The following is a 21,100-nucleotide window of genomic DNA, read 5'->3' as shown; positions in this document are numbered from 1 at the left end:
AAACGGATCAGACTCCACTGAACAACGATTGAATAAACTAAACTAGATCGACGTGCATGGAGAAATTCCCAAAAAATAAAATCGAAATTTTTTTTCTCTAACAATTTTTTTGGGGGGAGGGGGAGGGGTTGGAAATCACTTAAAACATGTAGAAAAAGAAAAAAAATTCAAATATTTTTCAAATAAAATGAAATTTTTTTTGAAAAAAAGTTGCAAATATTTTTTTTTTCCTCCAACAAATTTATTTTTTGGGGGGTTGGAAATCACTTAAAACATGTAGAAATGCAAAAAAAAAAATTCAAATATTTTTTCAAAATGGCCACCATAGCGGCCATATTACACTTTGGACCAAGTTCAAAATCTATTGGCATGATCCTTGGACCATACTTCATCCCCCCACCAAGTTTTGTCGAAATCCGTCCAGGAGTTTTTCCGTAATACTGTTCACAAACAAACAAACAACAGACAGGGGTGAAAACAGTAACCTCCGTCCATCTTCGATGGCGGAGGTTAACTTGCACTTGGAAATATCCACAGCAGTGTGGCATTACACTGTATGTTTGTCATGGAAAAAAATATAATGTATCTGTAAACAAACTGACGAACGAAGATTTTCTACAAACTTAGCATTTAGACAAGAGCTTCACTTGAAATTAACTTGTGGCAGCAGTCAGGTTAAAAAAAAGTGATGCTGGTTGCTGAACAAAACAAGCAACAACGAACACAATAATAGTGAAATGAGAGAAAACAGGCTTACCTTTACCTTTGCCCTCACGATAATACAGTTCTTGTCAGCTTTCGTCGAGATTATGTCACTAACAAACCCGGCGACATAATATGAGTAAGCGTCCATACTCTTGAAGGCTTTCAGGCTGGCTTGAGTGGAAGGACTCGGCGTTTCAACAAGGTAAACATAGATGTCAGGGAAAACGATTTGAGGCCAAAATTTCCTTTCTGTTGTCCATTTATCCTTTGAAATAATATAAGGATCTTCACTAAGACCACACAGCTTCAGTTTTTCGCAGTACATCTTCTTAGAAATAACACCTAATCCATGGAAATAGCCAAGAAGTTCGCGTGACACGTGCGTGGTAGCCATGATTTTTTGCGACTCAATATGGCGGAGCCTTACCTTCCGCTGTGACGTCACTCGCTTAGTGCATAGGGTCAATTTAGGGTAACCAACCACATCACTTCCTGGAAGTATTAGCAAGTGCTGTACGTATAATCTAGAGATGGCACCCATGACGGTGCAGCGAAATGTCTTGTGTTTTAGTCTTAACTATGTGGAACTTCCACGGAGTGAGTCATGGCCAAAACGCTCAAGAAAAACAAAACTACTTCAGTGGAGGAAAAGTTTATCTTGACAAATGGCTGATATTATCTTTCCACTCACTCACTGTCTGTCTGTCTGTCTGTCTGTCTGTCTGTCTGTCTGTCTGTCTGTCTGTCTGTCTGTCTGTCTCCCTCTCTCTCTCTCCATCCCTCTCTCTCCATCTCTCTCTCTCCATCTCTCTCTCTCCATCTCTCTCTCTCTTACTCTCCCTTTCTCTCCATCTCTCTCCCTCCACCCATTTGTTGTTCCATTGCTCATTCTTTAATGTACATTATAAAAATGACTTACTGACTTGAGCCGTACATACCTGTCCGCTCCACTGACGGATTGAATGAAAGGAGAGCAAGTTGTACTTCACAAACGTATTGCGTGTCTATCTGTGAATTTCAATGAAGATGTAACATCAAGTGAAACAAACAAAAAAAAGAGGATCTTTTATAACACGTTTTTGTTGTCGTTGTTGTTGTTGTTGTTGCTGCTGTCGTGATTGGCTTGTAATTGTCTGTGTTTTATGATATATTTTTCTTTTGCTTCGAGGGGTATTACTTCCCTGTACTGCATATAACTCTGTGTTCCTTTCATGTCCATCAGGCTTTATTATAAAGGGTTCCTGCTGTCATACTGTTGGAACCGCTACATTGAAGTTCCAAATCCTGATTCTTCCCTCCAGGAAACACCGGCTTTTAAAACGGGCATTTTTATGATTAAGCAGACACTAATTTTTGTACCTTTCCAATGGTACCATTTTTATTGTCCTACCAGCAAATACAACCCGTCACTTCACTTACGGGAGTATTAAGGAGGGAGAGAGGAGGGTGGGGAGGTGCAGAGGGAGAGGGAGCAGGGAGAAGGGCAGGGATAGGGAAAGGGGGGCAGGCAGAGGGAGAGGGGTCGGTGAGAGGGAGAATCGGCAGGGAGATGGAGAGGAGGTGGGGAGAGGGAGATGGGGCAGGCAGAGGGAGAGGGGTCGGTGAGAGGGAGAATGGGCGGGGAGACGGAAAGGGGTCGGTGAGTGAGGTGGGGGGGGAGCAGCGTGGGGGGGTAGCGTGAGGGGGAGGAGGCAATACCAGGGGTGGAAGGCAGTATAAGGGGGAGGAGAAAGGCAGCGTGAAGCAGGGGGAGGCAGCATGAATGGTGTGGGGAGGGAGGCAGCATGAAGGGGGAGGCAGCACGAAGGGAGGGGGGGTAGGAGAGGAAGCATGAGGGGAGGCAGCGTGAGGGAGACAGAAGGCAAGGCAGAGTGAGGGGAAGGGGTGGGTGATTTATTTATTTATTACCCAAACAGCAACATTTTCTTTTTAACCTCCAGGTTCTATATAAAACTGGGCGGGAGCATTTAAAAACCTATGCTATCTACTTGGAAAATTCATAACTAAACCATCAGTCCTTCCCAGCCCCCATAACAGAGGGGAGGGGTGGAGGAGCAGCAAGGAGAGAGAGAGAGGGATGAGAAAGGGAGAGGAGTTAGAGATGGGAAGGGGAGAAGAAGGGGGGGGGGATTCTGGCAGATGTGACATCCAGTTTAATGGCACACATGTTGAAGAATCACCCTGCCTGTGAAACACCGGGATGACAGTTTATAACTGGGTCGGGATTCAAACCTAAGCTAATCAGATTAGAGAGAGTTTGTGTACCTCTCGGCTATTCTGCCATGATGTTAACGAAAAGTTTCTTTTTTTTTTAATTTGTATTTATCTGGCAAGATGACCACAGAACAACGCAGGGCCATCACAGGCAAGTGGCTTCTGAACATTGCTCGAGTCGATCGATACACAGTATTCAATTACAGTGTGAATATTGTAGAGCGCTTGCCAAGTGGCTTAAGCACTCCAACTAATCGGTTGATAAGGAACAGCTCGCCTGGCAAGCGATTGACAATTGCCAGACTGTCATATTAAACACACACCTCTTGAAGATGCCTGAAATATCAAATATGTCCGAATTGGACAAAAGAACACTTTTAGGAGTCAGAACTGCTGCTAAGTTTGATTCTGAAGCTTAAATTTTGAAATTCAGCTTAGTTTAAGAGATTCTCGAGGTTATGGTATGTTTGGAAATTAAATAAAGCTACAAATGCTGGCATCTCCGGGCGTTTATAAGCTTTGCAATGTATCCAGTGATTCCTAGGTATGATGATCAGGCATTCGATAATATGAGTGAGAAAAGTGAAAAAAAAACTTAATCGTTAAGAAATTGTTGTGGCCTGTTCCAAGTCGAGGCATGGTTGAGCAGGCCAAAAAACATGGCGGCGTCAGACCCAAGCGAGGTTACCCAGGAAACGCCTTAAGACCCCAGAGAGCGAGGTGGCCGAGGATGGCACTTGATAAAGGATATAATTAAATAAGGCTGTTAATTATCTTCACAAGGGGTGTTTTAATTAACCCAAACACCCAATTTTCACTCATGAACTTCCATGGACTTTTCTTGGTATTCATGAAAATGACTACTCTTCCATCCAATTAAAGATTACCGTTGAAGAATATCCAGTCGTGTTATATTTAAGTCCATCGGCTTGTGAGAGAGAAAACTTTTTTCTTTAAAAAAAAAAATACATCGTCGCTCCTGTGTTAATGAGATGTTCTCTCTTTCTGACCGGCTTTGCTCTTTATTTCCTAAGAGTGTCTGAGGATCAAGAAAGACTCATTTCCTCCGCGCGATTGTTCATAGATTCCACAATTATCGTGTCCAGTGATGCCTGGTGTTAAAGTATTCTCTTTATTGCCATAACTGTGTCACAGTGGACCATAATCTCTCACCCATCGCGCTGTGCTGCCCCACAAACTGGCTCAGTGATGGTAGTTTGTGGGGTGGTGGTGGAGGTGGAGGAGGAGGGGCTGCAGTGAAGCACTGCTGGCTCTGCAGGCAAGGCCTATTGTGGTAATGGTTGGGGATTAAATATCAACGGTGGGGGAAAGTATGAAGGATGGGGTATAAAAGAAACGGGAGGAAAATGGGGGGTGGTAGAGATAAAGAGTAGAGGGCGAGGGGGAGAAAAAACAATTCAATGTTATGGGGTGAAAATGCATCATCCGAAGAAAAGTGAAAACAATTAAAGATGGATGTGAATATATTGTGAAGTGTGAGCTGGAAAGACAGACAAAGTCAAAATGGATGTTATATAAGCAGTGGTGTCATGTAAACTCGCCTTTGAACCCAGGGGTCCAAGGTTCGGTCCATAGCTCTGTCCTGTTCACCCCCACCACTGCAAGAGACAGGCAGAATCCGGTACCACCGGAATGCCACTTTGGCAGAGTGCCTGAGCCATCAAGTCATGGAAGCAGAGTAATGATGGCTCGAAGCCCGGGTGAGGTGGGGATCAGGCTGCATGCTGGACCTGGGGGTTTGCAAGACTGGTAGCTGGGATTGCCCAGTGGAGCAGAGGGCTTAACTTGTTCCGCAGCTACCAAGGTGCACTTTTCGATAAGTTTAGTGGCCCTAGCTTGTCCAGAAAAGAATAAAAGTTCTAAAACTGTGGTGGGGAGCTCCAAGCAATTAGCACTCACTGCTGTTGAAAAAGCTGCTGTTGCTGCTGTCGGTAGCTCTCCACGGCCTGGGCCGGCACAAATTGGGACAGCTCCAGACTCTCTTTGATCTTCATCAATATCTCGTAGTTCTCACGTCCGTGCACCTGTCCGGTACAATGGAAAAGGAATTGTCATTCAACGATGTACCAAAGTCTGTGGCAGAAGGTCGGTGCCACCAAAGCAGTTTCTTGCCCTGAGGCTGGGTGATTTTGCATTTGCTTTTTTGTCAAAACAAATGTTGGGTGGTTTGCCATCCCTCTCCCAGCAGTGGTTAGGGCAGGAATTTGGAATTTTTTCACGGTGTCGGCGATAGCTCGCTATTCTTTGCGAAAGACACCATAGGATCTTTAACGTACACAAACTGTTGTTCGAACCAACATCGAAGGTGGTCTTGATTTCCAGTGTCAGGTTATGAATATGACACAAACAGAAAATCTTTTCGGACATCTTATCTTTGTATTTCCTTGTGTCAGGATTCATCTTGTGATGTCATAAACAAAAATATGATATGGACAGATAAGTGGAGCTCAAGTTATCAGCATATTTGTCAAACACTTCTTTGACGCATCAACATCTGAGATCCTGTGGATCATCATCAGTACAACTTCCCATAAACAGGAGCAATGGAGCACCTGCTCACCATAGACAGCTCAAAGGTCCATCAGCATTAAAAAAAAACTTTTCACTTCATCTTCTCTCTTTCATCTGTTTATTACCAATGTCATAGCACCATAAATTCATATATAGCATCACAGAGTCTCTCTGATTAAGTCGAACTCGAATCTGTCTGTCCATATTCTACCTGTGGAACATGCTTAATGACTCCACCAAACCTCATCTTTACCTCTTATAAATCCTCCTTTATCTGTTGTCATTTTCATATTTCTCTACTTGTTGTATTTCCCAACTTCTGCTATAAATGTATGAGGTGTGTGAGGCGTGTTTTTTGTGGAGTTTTACTGGAGCCTTCTGATGTGGAGTGTGATGTCCTGAAATGATCGTCTTGATCTCCTGAGTTGATGAGGCTAATTAACTCCAACAAACCCGGAAGAACTCCGATTGTTTTAAATGCACGTCGTGTTAAGGTGTATAGGTCGGGTCAGGTCACATATGGGAGCATGCGCCGGAGCAGTGCGGCGCTGCGTCCACTTTCCGCGGTACTCCAGGGGCCTCCGTCTGGTCATCCCCCAGGCAGATGCCTGGCCCATCCCCATCTTGAGATGCTGATCAACCTGCTGCAACCATGAGGTATGTGGTCAGCCCGTTGGAATCCTCCACTCATGAGGCTCCCTCGCTGAGAGAATCTGGTGAGCAGGATCAGCATCAGCAAAATGAGTCACATGTCCATACAGCTGCACCTGACGCTCACGGACTATGCAGGAAACAAAACTTATTTCAGTCTCTCTCAGTAACCGCTCATTGAACACAAAGTTCGACCAGCGATCGCGAAGGATTCTCCAAAGAGACCTGGTACCAAATGAATTAAGCCTCCATCTAAGATCCCTGGTCAGAGTCAAAGTCTCACATCCGTAGAACAAGACTGGAAGTACCAAGGACCTGAAGACTCGGACTTTTGTCCTCCTGCACTGGTACACTCGTACCAACTCCTCCTCCTGCCTGACTCAGACATCTATTGACCTCTGACTCACAGCCAGCAGAGACATAAATATCATTGCTAAGGTAAGTGAATGTCTCCGTGACCTTAACATCCTCACTATAAACCGGACAGCAGCATCCAAGATGTCATTGAAAACCTGGATCTTAGTTTTGATCCAGGAAACCCATAATCCCAGCGGCTCCGACCCCTCATTCAGCACCTCGAGGACCCACAAAAGGATATCTTGAGTCTCTGCAAAGATTGTTGCATCGTCTACGAAATCAAGGTCAGAGATCTTGACATTCCCAAACGATGCACTGCAGCTTTGTTCTCCCTAACATCCTCCCCAGAATCCAGTCCATACAAGTGCTGCAAAGTGTGGGGGCCTGTACACGCCACTGACAAACTCCAGTAATAACTGGAAATAAGTCAGAGATGGTACCACCACATCTCACGGCACTCTCAGTACCAGAGTATAGTTCAGATATCAGATTTATCAGTTTCCGTGACACCCCATGAAGACCAAGAATCCTCCAGAGGGCAACCCAATTCACTGAATCGAATGCTTTGCAGAGATAAACATAAGCTGCAAGCAGCCCCTGCCGAAACTCTCGTCTGCGTTCGGTGAGGACATGAAGAGCAAGGATACAGTCAATCGTTGACCATTAAGCCTGACTACTCTGGGTGCTGGTGCTCAAGCAGATGGTGGCGAAATCCTATCAAGAATTATCTCAGCAAAGACCTTGCCCGACACAGAGTCGTGTCACCCCTCGGTACTTGTTACAGTCTTGGCGATCACCCTTCCCTTTCCAGAGCGGGACAACAAGGCCCATCTTCCAATCAGTCGAGGCCTGTGTTCCAGGCAGAGCACAAAACTGCATGCAACAACACGAGTGCAGCATTTCCACCAGCCTTGAGAAGTTCAGCATGGATGCCACAGATCCCTGGAGCTTTACCCCATTTCAACCGGTTCACCGCAGCCTGTGTTTCCAAAAACGAAGGTGAATCACGGTTGATTGGTGGGTAAGCAATCAGGATAGCAACACCTCTGACATACAACTCAATAGCTGATGGGTCAGCCTCGTACAGCCGCTCACAGTAACCGGTCCAGCAGGCCTTCACAAATTCTTCTGTCAAGAGCCCACCATCTTCCGCTCTCACTGCAGTGCTCCGATGAATGGGCTTGGAGGAACGCAATGCGGGAATTCCCCTGAAAGCAGGACGGCAATCACTTGACCACAGGTGATGCTCTACCCCCTCACAGATTCCTTGCACATAGGTCTTATTGCTCTCCCTCAGCACACGTACAGTTTTATGCCTCAAGTCCCTGAACAGCTCAGCTCTGCCATGAAGTCTGGCCTTGCGACTGATCAATGGTACCTCACGTCCCTTGAGAGACAAAATTATTCTTCACCCTTCTGCGAGTTCCAAGACATCCACCATGCAGCATCGAGGATGGTGTTCTTGAAGGCAATCCACAACTCTTCAGTATTTCCCAAAGCACTCAGACCTCCCCCGCCCCCCAAATCTCCTCTCAGCTTGTTCGCAAACTCCTCAGCTACCCTTTCATCCTTGACCTTGCCAACATCCAGACAAGATTGGGATGGTACCATTCTCCTGGATTTACGCTGCAAGTGCAGAGTTGCTACAACAAGCCTGTGGTCGGTACTGAGGAACTGAGCACAACAGTAGACCCTGCAGTTCTGGATTATCCTCCAGTGACCATCAATGAGGATATGGTCAATCTCCTTTGCCACACCGCCAGCGTTGGAATACTAAGTCCAGTGATGAGCCTGTGGGCGCTGAAACCATGAACCAGCCACCCTAAGTCCATGACTTCTTGCAAAGTCAAGGAACTTAGTGCTATTCTCGTTCACAGTTTCAGACCCATGGGGACCAACACACATCTTGTAACGATCCCTATCAGTTCCAGTCGATGCATTGAAATCCCCCAGGACTAGAAGATTATCTCGCCTGGGACACTGATCAACCACAGAATCGAGCGTGGCATAGAATGTGTCCTTCACGGTGAGATAACTCGCTTCAGTCGGAGCATAAACAGAGACTGGGGAAACGACACCCAAGGAATGATGAATCCTTCTTCTCGTAATACTCTCGTTGACCGGTGTAACCTCAATTATCATTGGAGTCAGCAGCTCCTCAGGCATGGTAACCATCAGAACGACCAGACCAATAGTAGGTGTAACCACCCACCATGATCTCGCCGCAATCCGGTCTCCGAACCTCAGAGAGAGCTGCAATGCCAATGTCCAAACGCTTGAGCTCAGATGATAACAGAGACAAGTGATCATGCTCTCTTAGGGATAGGACATTCCAAGCACCCACCCGAAGGGATAGCCTCAGGTTGACCCAAAGAAACCGCCGTCTGGTGGACGACACCTCAGCGTCACTCTGCCACACACAACCGCAATCTGACCTGGAAAGTTTACCCCATGGTTTCCCTCCTATCATCAAGGAATGAGGGTCCCGAAGGCTTTGCCACAATCCCGTCATCCGGTAGCTGCCCTGCGAAAGGCAGCAGCACAGGAGGTACTCCCACGGAGTGGGTTTTCAATTTTCTTTGCTGAGGTGTAGAGAGCAGCTTAATAGGTGCTTCTGCGCGCGGCATGGCATTCTCGTGACAAAACAAATAACAAAAATAATAACATTGTGACAAAGCATATATTAATTAACACTAATCATATTAACAACAATAACAGTGGTATAATTTGGCAATAATAATAATAACTAAGGTAATAATCCTCGCGTTGGCCCAAACACACCTGTGCTTGGTATAAAAGGCAAGCCGATGTTGGGGACGCTGCAATGCCATGAAGATCCAAATGAACATTTGGTCCAATGGACCAACAGGCCCGCTAGGTACCCTTAAAGCGTTCAACGTCTACCACGTTAGCTCAACCGAGGTGGACGAAGTAAAAATTGCTTCTCAATGTTCATACCGGAACGTAGAAAACCTCCTCCTCGCCCGGGCGCCATTTTTTACTCGCACCAATCAGCATACCTCCTGAATTACTTTGCTTAAGGGCTGGGAGGGAGACACAGGAGCAGGGAAATCAGCTCACCACACATACTTCATCATCATCGTCACCTGGGGATATGTTTTTCCATTTTTCTATTGATCCCGACCGAGTAACACTCAATTATGTGATGAACGTCATTGTGACAGGCTTCCAGGTACGCTGCCTGGGCCTACTACTACTACTACTACTACATACGGCGTTTGACACCCGGTGTCTTCGGGCTGTCCAGCGGTTGCTGCTGCCGATGAAAGTTGTCCTCGTCGGCCTTGCGGTCTCGCCCTGGACAGGCGCAGATCCGTGCCTCAAAGCACCGGCGTCCCAACACCTGTCCACTGTGCGGAGGAGAGACAGGGTGTCAATGTCATGTTATGTTATGTTGAAAAGTATGTGTTTACACTGCTGGTTGCATCATTGCTGGGAGTGCACGCTACTGTGCCGGTGATGTGAGGACGGCAGTTTTGTAATTTGGTTCCGGTTCCGGCGATAGCTCGCCTACCCTTCACGAAGGACACCGTGCGATGTTGAACGTCCACTTGCTAAAATGACGGCAGATGGGACGCCCGGCTTAACAGCCGTCTGAGCGAGCGACGGCACACACATTGATGCCTCGCCTATCTGCCCGTGGGACACCAGGATGGCAGTTTATAGCTTGGTCGGGATTCGAACCCAGGCGAGGACAGCCGAGAGGAGAGTGTGCGTATTTCTGGGTCGTGCTGCCAGCCCCGAGAAAACTCGTAGAGAATGGACAAATACATATGGTCTATGGGATTTGAACCTGTGTTCCAAGCATCTTGATCCAAGGGTTCAGACGGAACGTCAGACAGGACAACACGATGTCCAACCCAAGCGAGGACATTTTACAAAGACAAAACATTGCGGCACAAGACACGACGATTCTGATTACACACATCAATCGGATGGGTGTCCATAAAGTCCTTGTGCAACTTTGAACTTTTATAACTTTTAATGTAAACAGGATAGAAACAAACTGTAAATGGCACGTAGAAGCTTAATTCATAACGTTTTATAGTTTCTTTCCACCAAGTGTATATCGAAAGATATAAATGCTGCACAAGGACTTTATGGACACCCTGTATTGTTTCTTACAGTGTCGTGATCTTTCTGACAAAGGTGAAGCGTCCAACACCATATTGAACCGTGCTGGTTGGTTTTTGCCAATTGAAGAAAACCTTCATGAGTGATTGGAATACATCGAGCATGCAGAGGAGTTCTGTGAGTCCAGACATCCTCGAGCTGCACTCCTGATCGCTCGGTCCTGCTTTTTGAGTCCCGTCATGGACCTTTTCTTTTTCTTGGTCCTTGTTGGCGTTCTCTGACCGGTGACCTCCAACCCTCGGATGACTGGATTCCATTAAGTCACCTGACTGTCTCGGTTGCTCAATGTTTATTGAAGAAATAGGATTGTGCTCGAGTTGCTGGAGAACACCTTAGTGTCTGGAATGCCTGCTCATTCCAGGTATGAGTGGTCGCAGTGAACGATATAACTGACGTGCTCAAGAAGCAGCTCACCTTGGTTTCCCCTGGAGGGCTTAGTTGGTTAATTATTCTAGACAAGGCTGGGCAATAAACCCATCACAGAACGAAATGCAAGAGATTGATTGTCTCAAACAACAATTACTTACGTGTGTGTGTGTGTGTGTGTGTGTGTGTGTGTGCGTGTGTGCGCGTGTATGTGTGTGTGTGTGTGTGCGTGTGTGTGTGCGTGTGTGTGATGTCGTCCACTACTACTGCTGTTTGCTTGTACTAACAGGAAATGGTACGAACCCGACTACTCTCATCCACGGATATTTCTCGTGATCCCTTTATTTCCGCATGTCTGATTGGCATTCAGGAACACAACAATTATGATGTAACTATTCTCAAAATTGCCACTCTTTCTTCTAAATGCTGAAAATTATGTTTGAATTACAGATTTCGTGCCATGCAACAGTGGGTTAAAAGTCCCCGGCGTTCAGAACCGAGTCAATGAAAACCACAGACTTTACATCCACCACCAAGACTGCGTGCTCCCCATTGAGTGTGTACAAATCAGATGGCCACATCAGAAAGCTTGTCCGCCATCACCATTCCCGGGGTACCTATGTGCGCGTTCACGTGGAAACTCTGGAAAGACAATTTGCTCTAAGCTGCTAGTTCTACATCCTTAACTCAGTCTCCCTGACTTTTTCACTATTACATGTATTTACATTCTCCGTTAAATATCCATCGAAGCCACAGTAGTGGGAATGAAGGAGAGTTTGTAAGTTATTTTATTAAATGATGGGTTTCATCAAATCCAACAACCCAGTGATTCCCTGTGAAATGGTCAATGTAAAACTACATCCGGCATGATGTGATGATGTAGCACTCAATTTGGGGGAGCAATTATGAGATCATGAATTCATTGATATTCCCCCCTTTATTGTAGTCAGATTATATAGTTGGTTGAACAGTATTTACATACCACTTTTGTGTGGGTCCGTATGTCCATTGGACCTAATTTTCATTTGTCTTCACGCCCTTGTGGGCATACCTGCTTGCCTTTCACCAAATCCAGATGTGTTTATGCCAGGGTGGTATTGCATGTTCATTATTATTACCAAATGATACTACTGTACTATTATTATTAATGTTAATATTATTAGAATTTATTGATTTAATATGTGCTTTGTTACGATGTGATCATTGTTTTTGTTATTTATTATGTAATTGCAATGCCATGCCGTGGAAGGACCGATTTAAGCTGCTCTTTTCACCTTAAAATGGCATACGTTTAAAACATGAGAATTCTTCCGTGTTTGTTGTAGTTAATTAGCCTAATCAATTCGGGGGATCATGATCATTTTGGTGGATCACATTCCACATCAGAAAGCTTCAGTAGAGCTCCACTAAAAAACATGACACACACACACACACACACACACACACACACACACACACACACACACACACACACACACACACACACACACACACACACACACACACACACACACACACACACACACACCTTTCACCAATACATGCAAAAATCTACTATAATCCACTTTAGAAAGAATTTAGGAATGTTGAAAATGTTAAGCAACTCCGATCAGATGATTTGCTTCGCCATTGTAAATTGACGGTGCAACAGCAACGATGTTTAGGGAAGTTTGGGACTCCTGCCGACCTGCCAGGTCCCCGAAGGACAGTTACGGTGTTATATATACATATACCAGTGGGGTATGCTTTCACATCGTAAACTATAAGGAACCGTGCTTCGTATGTAGGTACGTAACAAAGATAACTTTTTTCATTAAAGGAAAGGATCACCAGCCTCCTGCCAGATGAGCATGACAAAGCTGCACTTATTTTCAGATATTTTCATTTTCGGATTCTTTCTGACAGTTCTGTGATTTTCTTTTTCTTGGTAGACCGGCTGCCATGTGCTATGACGGATTTGAATGAACCTTGGTGGACAGGTTGCTTATGGGACAACGATGAATTGATTAGATTTTCGTGAAAATCTGGATCCAGAACCGGCCTATCGGTGGGATGCAAAACGTAAACTGTTTAGTTCAGCTTGGTGGAGGTATGCCATGTACCAAGAGCCATTCGTCTTGTTTATATATCAATAATGATCCAACCGGTAAAACAGTTTGGAGAAGAGTGATCACAAAGCTCTTCCACAAGCCTTGACTATGCATTAAAAAAAAAGAAGAAATAAAAATAAATGTGTGAATGGAATTTAAGAGAAGGAAAAGAACATTCCTATTCTGGTACATCAAACTGAAACCTCAATCAGCAATGCCTTCTTTTCTTTTCTTTTCTTTTTTTTTGTTACCAAAGTACTACATCTGGTCACAATGCTTTGTTAACCTCCGCCATCTTCGAAGATGGATGGAGGTTACTGTTTTCACCCCTTTCTGTTTGTTTGTTTGTTTGTAAACAGTATTACGGAAAAACTCCTGGACGGATTTCGACGAAACTTGGTGGGGGGGATAGGTATGGTCCAAGGATCATGCCATTAAATTTTGGACTTGGTCCCCCCCCCCCAAAAAAATTGTTAGAAAAAAATTTTTTTTTTTGTATTTCTACATGTTTTAAGTGATTTCCACCCCCCCCCCAAAAAAAATTGTTACTCCCCCCCCAAAAAAAATTGTTAGAGAAAAAATATTTTTTTTTGCATTTCTACATGTTTAAAGTGATTTCCAACCTCCCCCCCCCAAAAAAAATTGTTACCCCCCCCCCAAAAAAGAATTTTTTTTTGCATTTCTACATGTTTTAAGTGATTTCCAACCCCCCCCCCCCAAAAAAAAAATTGTTAGAGAAAAAACTTTTTTGCATTTATACATGTTTTAAGTGATTTCCACCCCCCCCCCCCAAAAAAAAATTGTTAGAGAAAAAACATTTTTTGCATTTATACATGTTTTAAGTGATTTCCACCCCCCCCAAAAAAAATTGTTAGAGAATTTTTTTTTTGCATTTCTACATGTTTTAAGTGATTTCCACCCCCCCCCAACGCCCAAAAAAAAATTGTTAGAGAAAAAAATTTTTGCAACTTTTTTTTCAACAAAATTTCGATTTCTTTTTTTTGCATTTCTACATGATTTAAGTGCTTTCCGACCCCCCCCCCCAAAAAAAAAATGGAGAAAAGAACTAACTCTGTCAGCACTGTTGACATCATTTAATGAATAAGATAGAAGGTTCACTTGAGTGACCCAGCATTATTGGCGGCGGAGGTTTTGCACTCTCCCAAGTGCTCCCCCTCTAGTTTTCTCTGTTCACACTCAATGGGATCATCAGGTTGTACATAAGCATTACTTCCTTGTTTTCAGTGATTGCCTTTGGTTCATGTTTCCATGAGTTTTCTGGAACTGGGATATTGAGACTTTTATATATGTACCAGTGGAGCTGACCTCTTTTTTGCCGTAACAACGAGCCTTCTTTGTCAATTCCCAATCTGTCCAACTCTCATGTATATGTATGTATGTATGTATATATATATATATATATATATATATATATATATATATATATATATATATATATATATATATATATATATAAATATATATATATATATATATATATATATATATATATATATATATATATATATATATATATATATATATACCTGGTGTTGGCGCAGTGGTTAGGGCAGCGGCTTGGGATCCAAAAGGTCCGAGAGTTCAAGCCCCGTTGGGCCACTGAATTAATACACCAGGGGGTTGACTCAGCCTGTCATCCTTCCAAGGTCGGCGAAATGAGTACCAGTGTACTGGGCCGGTGTATACCCCGGTTAAAATAGGTGTACCATATCCCTGTGTCGTAAGAGGCGACCAGGGTTGCGTCAGGAAGGGAATCCGGCGTAAAACGTGCCAAATCACTATGCGGATCATACGGATGATCCGCTGTGGCGACCCCAAACGGGAGCAGCCTAAAGAAGAAGAAGAAGATATATATATATATACATATATATATATATATATATATATATATATATATATAAATATATATATATATATATATATATACATATATATATATATATATATATATATATATATATATAAATATATATATATATCTTGCTGCTCTTTTGTCGTTCTCCCAGTTGTCGATATATATTAGTTGAAATTTCGTTTTATATTTTTCTTTTGTCTTTTTTTGCAATCGTGGCTGCATTTGCTGCTGTTTCGGTTTCTTGTGTGACATCTTCCATTCGCACATGTCTTCGGAAAGTTTTTTGATCAGTGGGTTCAGGATACCTTCTTTGATTTGTTGGCTTCGTGTTTTCTCCCAAGTTGGTTTCAGTAGTCTGATGCACTTTGTTTCACTAATTTCAGATGTTCTGCCAACTTTTTGTCATTTGGTTCAATGACTTTTAAATCATCCATGTGCAGTAGATGTGTCACCTTTCCTATCTCTCTGGGCGTTCTTTGATTGCACATTAGGGTGTATCCATGTCCTTGCTCATTAATGAGGTTGCTCAGTAGGTCCATGGCCAGGCAAAACAGGAGGGACGAAAGGCTGTCTCCCTAGAAGATCCCGCGACGTACCTTCACCCCTGGTATTTTGATCTTTCGTTCCGAGTGCTGTAATATCAATGTGGTATTCCAAAGCTCCATTTCTTTCTCAATCAGTTTGATTCATTATGTGGGCATTGAAGCTTTTACAATTACATGCATTTTATCATCCATGAATGTGGGACACTATCGAAAGCTTTTCTTTTTGTCGTATATCCATCCTGTGGACAATTTGGTTCTTCTTGTGTTGCAATTTTCGAGTATGGCCTTGTTTAGTAGTCAGTGGTCTATTGTTCTGTAGCATCCCCTCTTGCATTCCTTTTGTTCTGCATCTCGGCCTCCTTTCTTGCGTTAGATGGTGGTGCAAAATGTCAGTGATGATTCTCATCAGAAGTTTGTATGTTTTGTTTATTCAGATTTTGGGATGAGGAAGGTGTTACCTATCTGTAAGCCACTCATCCACGGCCTCTGCACCTTGGATAAGTTCATTGTATGCTCGAGTGTAGTGATTGTGTGGAGCATCTCCTTGCTATGGCCAGAAATTTGAAATTCCATCCGGATCTGGGATTTTAAAGTTTGCTATTTTTGCCGGTTGTTTTAAAAAAATAAAAAATTCTTCATTAAATATCACCGGAGGCATTTCCTTTAGATGTTTTTTTTTTCCTCCAAGTTTTGGATCCAATCCATCTCTTTGTTGTGTTATTTTTGGTCCTCAGATTCGTTTCCAGAAATTTTCAAGTTTATCTTTCTTGGGGGGGATTTGATACGTTTTTCTTTTGTTTCCCTCGTTTCCGATATAATCTTTTTGGGTTATTTTCAAACATGCGGTTTTGTTTTCTCCCTTTGTTGACTTCTTCATCATTTAAAAAAAAATCTTTCTTGCGATCATTTCTGTTTTGAGTTTGCTTTCAGCAACAATTACCACTCGGTCTTTATTTTCAATCTTGCATTTGTTTAATGTTTAATTTTTGGTATTCTCCTCATTAGCTTTGAGCTTTGATTTTCCTTATATGAGCTGTGTTTGTTTTGTTGGATTCGCTATATATGAGATATCCCTTATTGTCAGGTTTTGTGTGTGTGTGTGTGTGTGTGTGTGTGTGTGTGTGTGTGTGTGTGTGTGTGTGTGTGTGTGTGTGTGTGTGTGTGTGTCATGTTTTTTAGTGGAGCTCTACTGAAGCTTTCTGATGTGGAATGTGATCCACCAAAATGATCATGATCCCCCGAATTGATTAGGCTAATTAACTACAACAAACACGGAAGAATTAGAAGAAGAAACACCACCCGTTGTATTTTCAATACTTGTCCTTCAGTTTTGAATGTGGAGAAACAAGACTTCGGAATTAAACACTTCGAGATATTTAGAAAATTTTACTCGAGCCGATTTTTGATTGAGGTTTTATTTTTCAAATGGTAGTCCTTCAAAAATCGGGTGTCTATTTACCGTCATTTAAGGTGTGTATACAGTGTTTGTAAGGAACTACACGGTCGTTCCACCTTCGATCTCTCCTCGATCCAAACGTTATTGACCAAAGTGAAAAGGATCCAAAATAAATGGAATCACCAGCATTTCTGTCTTTGTGGATTTCTAATAATATGTTTATTTATTTACCGAAAACGATTCCACGACCCACACACCACCTCCAATTATTTATTTATTTACCGAAAACGATTCCACGACCCACACACCTCCTTCAATTATTTATTTATTTATTTTCCGAAAACAATTCCATGACCCACACACCACCTTCAATTATTTATTTATTTACCGAAAACAATTCCATGATCCACACACCACCTTCAATTATTTATTTATTTTCCAAAAACAATTCCACGATCCACACACCACCTCCAATTATTTGTTTATTTACCGAAAACGATTCCACGACCCACACACCTCCTTCAATTATTTATTTATTTACCGAAAACGATTCCACGATCCACACACCACCTCCAATTATTTATTTATCTACCGAAAACGATTCCACGACCCACACACCACCTTCAATTATCTATTTATTCCACGACCCACACACCACCTTAAATTATCTATTTATTTACCGAAAACAATTCCACGACCCACACACCACCTTCAATTATTTATTTATTTACCGAAAACAATTCCACAATCCACACACCACCTCCAATTATTTATTTATTTACCGAAAACGATTCCACGATCCACACACCACCTCCAATTATTTATTTATCTACCGAAAACGATTCCACGACCTACACACCACCTTCAATTATCTATTTATTCCACGACCCACACACCACCTTAAATTATCTATTTATTTACCGAAAACGATTCCACGACCCACACACCACCTCCAATTATTTATTTATTTACCGAAAACGATTCCACGACCCAGACACATCCTTCAATTATTTATTTATTTTCCGAAAACAATTCCATGACCCACACACCACCTTCAATTATTTATTTATTTACCGAAAACAATTCCACAATCCACACACCACCTCCAATTATTTATTTATTTACCGAAAACGATTCCACGATCCACACACCACCTCCAATTATTTATTTATCTACCGAAAACGATTCCACGACCCACACACCACCTTCAATTATCTATTTATTCCACGACCCACACACCACCTTAAATTATCTATTTATTTACCGAAAACAATTCCACGACCCACACACCACCTTCAATTATATATTTATTTACTGAAAATGATTCCACGATCCACACACCACCTCCAATTATTTATTTATTTACCGAAAACTATTCCACGACCCACACACCACCTCCAATTATTTATTTATTTACCAAAAACGATTCCACGATCCACACACCACCTCCAATTATTTATTATTTAAAGTGGGAGTGGCGTAGGAAAGTGGGCGTGGCTTATGGAAAGTGGGCCTTGCTTATGAAAAATATTGTGTAGCTCAGGAGGTGTGGTCAAACAAGAGCATTGAGAGAAGTTTATCGGGTTGTGTGTGTGTGTGTGTGTGTGTGTGTGTGTGTGTGTGTGTGTGTGTGTGTGTGTGTGTGTGTGTGTGTGTGTGTGTGTGTGTGTGTGTGTGTGTGTGTGCAATGTGAGGCTTCACAGCACAAACCAGCAAACCGATTATTTTTCAAATGGTCGTCCTTCAAAAATAGGGTGTTTATTTACCGTCATTTTTTATGAGGAGTGCCAGTTGGCAAAATACGCAACAGGAAAAATCTTGCCAGGCAGAGGAACAATTGTATGTGAACCAATACGTCTTGGCAATTAATCTTCGTTGGTGGATCGGTCAGAATGAAAAGCATCGTATCCAGCGCTTCGATCCTAGCCAATCTCTCGTCGCCTACCAGCTTGTTTCCTTTCTCAGTTGCTCCCTTTGTGTCACTAGCCTCCATTTCCATGATGGTGCCTGGTCTCTGTCTGGGTGGGGCTGATTTTCTCTTCTTGTGATGTTTTTTCTCGGTGTGTATGTATGTGTGTGTGGGTGCATGTGCACGTGCGCACGCACACATCCAGATCATAATTTTCAACAAACCCTTGTTTATGAGAACATGGAGAAGAGAAATTAATAATTGGGTCAAAATTTCAGAGGGCAAACTCACATAAAGTACTCATAGGCCTTATTAGTCCGCCTGCCGCACAACACGAGATGGCCGGGTTTTGTGATTGCTTCCAAGTTTCTTTAATTCCCATTTGAACTTCATAAAATTTTTCAACAAACCTTTATTGTAAGATTATTTAATTTAATTTATTTATTTATTTGTTCATTTTAGCTTTTTTCGTCACATTTAGTTCGAGTTCGAAGCAGACGTGGATGGGCTTGGCATTTTGAGATGCTTTCTAGTTTAAGTGAAAGGGACAATCCAAATCCAACCTCCTATTGTTTTATTGGTCTCATCTCCGTCCTGTGTAAAATAATGGAAAAGATGATCAATGGACATTTGGTATTCTTAGAAAGAAAGAAAGAATCTTTTGTACAATTTTCAAAGCTGGTTTAGGAAAGGATGTGGTACTATTGACGATGTTTTTGGCTTAGCTAATGACATCAGGAAAGCTTTAAACAACCATAAGTTGTATTTTGGGGTGTCTCTTGACATTCAAAAAGGATTATGACACAATTTTAAAAGAAGTTCTCCATTTTCAAAATCCACCGATTAGGGGTTAAAGGCAAAATGTTTTCCTGGATTCGAGACTTTTTCTAAAATAGAACCTCTCAGAGAAGAGTAGGCCAAACATTGTCCTCCATATTTCAAACCGACAATGGCAGTCCCCAAAGGCAGTACGAGTCCAACACTTTTTAGTATTATGATGAACGATTACGACTTCAAAAAAAAACTCCAAATGGATATTTGCAAGATTAAGCAACGGATCCAGCAATGACCATTTCAATTCTCAGAAGCTCAGTCCAAAACTGATTGTTTTTGCACGCAAGTAAAACATGAGTGATCTCTCTGCAACACTCATTGGTACTCCCAATAAAGTTTCCCATGAAGCAGCATTTTTAAGGATTACCTTTGACAAAGGATTAACTTTGAATCCCCATATTAAAAAGTTGAGTGCCAAATATGCAAAAGGTCTCAATTTAATTGCTGCAGAGGAAAAAAAACCTGGTACATCATGGGGAAGCACATCAAGAAAGCTTATTATTTCTATATAAGGCCTTTATCCGCTCACACCTTGTCTTCGGCGGCCAAGCCTTCTGTGACATGTCAAACTAATCGGAACAAACTTGAAACCATCCCATCGAAAACAGTACAGGTCTGTCCAGAAGCTGTAAGAAGCACTCTGGTCTCTGCTGTCCTCGTGGAAGCTGAGGATTTGCCTCTACTATTACGATCGGAATTAATGAGACTGAAATACTGGGCCAAAGTTAATTGCCATTGATGTCAATCCAAGGAAATATGTTTATAAACTACTGGGAATACCAAATGACCGATAAAGTCAACACCACCTACTTTCAGGCTTGCTTTAAGCATGGGTTTTAATTCTGTCCCATTAAATATCTTCCCCCCCCCACCCCCTCGAACCCCACAAATTATATATATGACCCCCCCCCACCCCTGCATCCATATATATATATATATATATATATATATATATATATATATATATATATATAATAAGCTCATGTCATCTGTCTATGTGTCTTTCCTCCCTTGAAACATGGAAACACCCCTCGGAGAGAAAGAATTATCAAGTAAAATTTTCTTCAAATTAATCCAATCCTACGGAAAAAAATAAAAATTCAATTGGACAGAAAATTGAACCCATGTGGTGTATAGGTAGCAGACCACTGTTGTAATCGCTCCCAAAAATAAAAAATACACCGGGTTACGCATAAGAAGCAAAAACATGCTGACTGCTTCTGTGCGTATATAATAAATCGTGGTTACGTATCAGATAATTCCAATGATTGCACTGGACCATCGGCTGATACTAGAGGCCTGAAACTGGAGGCCTATACGTCCTGTTGCCTTCACAAGGCCCATGATGCCTATCGGCTCCAACTTTTCGAATATTTGATGATCCTTTTTAACAGCCACTTAGATTATTTTACACTGAACAGAAAACTTATAGGGAGGGCATGACGATTGTGAATATAACATTTCCAAAGA

At 42.4% G+C, this 21,100-nt stretch overlaps 1 protein-coding gene across 1 annotated transcript in view; it reads right to left on the bottom strand.

The window, feature by feature from the left end:
• LOC147029081 (tumor protein 63-like) overlaps positions 1-21,100 on the bottom strand; it is an 87,394-nt gene that overhangs the window by 5,016 nt on the left and 61,278 nt on the right. The window contains exons 6-10 of the mRNA XM_085880038.1: positions 9,694-9,830; positions 9,418-9,503; positions 4,840-4,964; positions 4,482-4,538; positions 4,093-4,205 (exon numbers count right to left, since the gene is read on the bottom strand). Coding sequence (XP_085736164.1) covers positions 4,093-4,205; positions 4,482-4,538; positions 4,840-4,964; positions 9,418-9,503; positions 9,694-9,830 — 518 coding nt within the window. The remainder of the gene's footprint in view (positions 1-4,092; positions 4,206-4,481; positions 4,539-4,839; positions 4,965-9,417; positions 9,504-9,693; positions 9,831-21,100) is intronic.

This window comes from Eptatretus burgeri, chromosome 4 (assembly GCF_056783735.1).
Source record: "Eptatretus burgeri isolate ZD-2024b chromosome 4, Ebu_testis_v1, whole genome shotgun sequence".
Classification (NCBI taxonomy): domain Eukaryota; kingdom Metazoa; phylum Chordata; class Myxini; order Myxiniformes; family Myxinidae; genus Eptatretus; species Eptatretus burgeri.
Note: the sequence above shows the minus strand (reverse complement) of the source record. Positions and strands in the feature narration are given on the sequence as shown.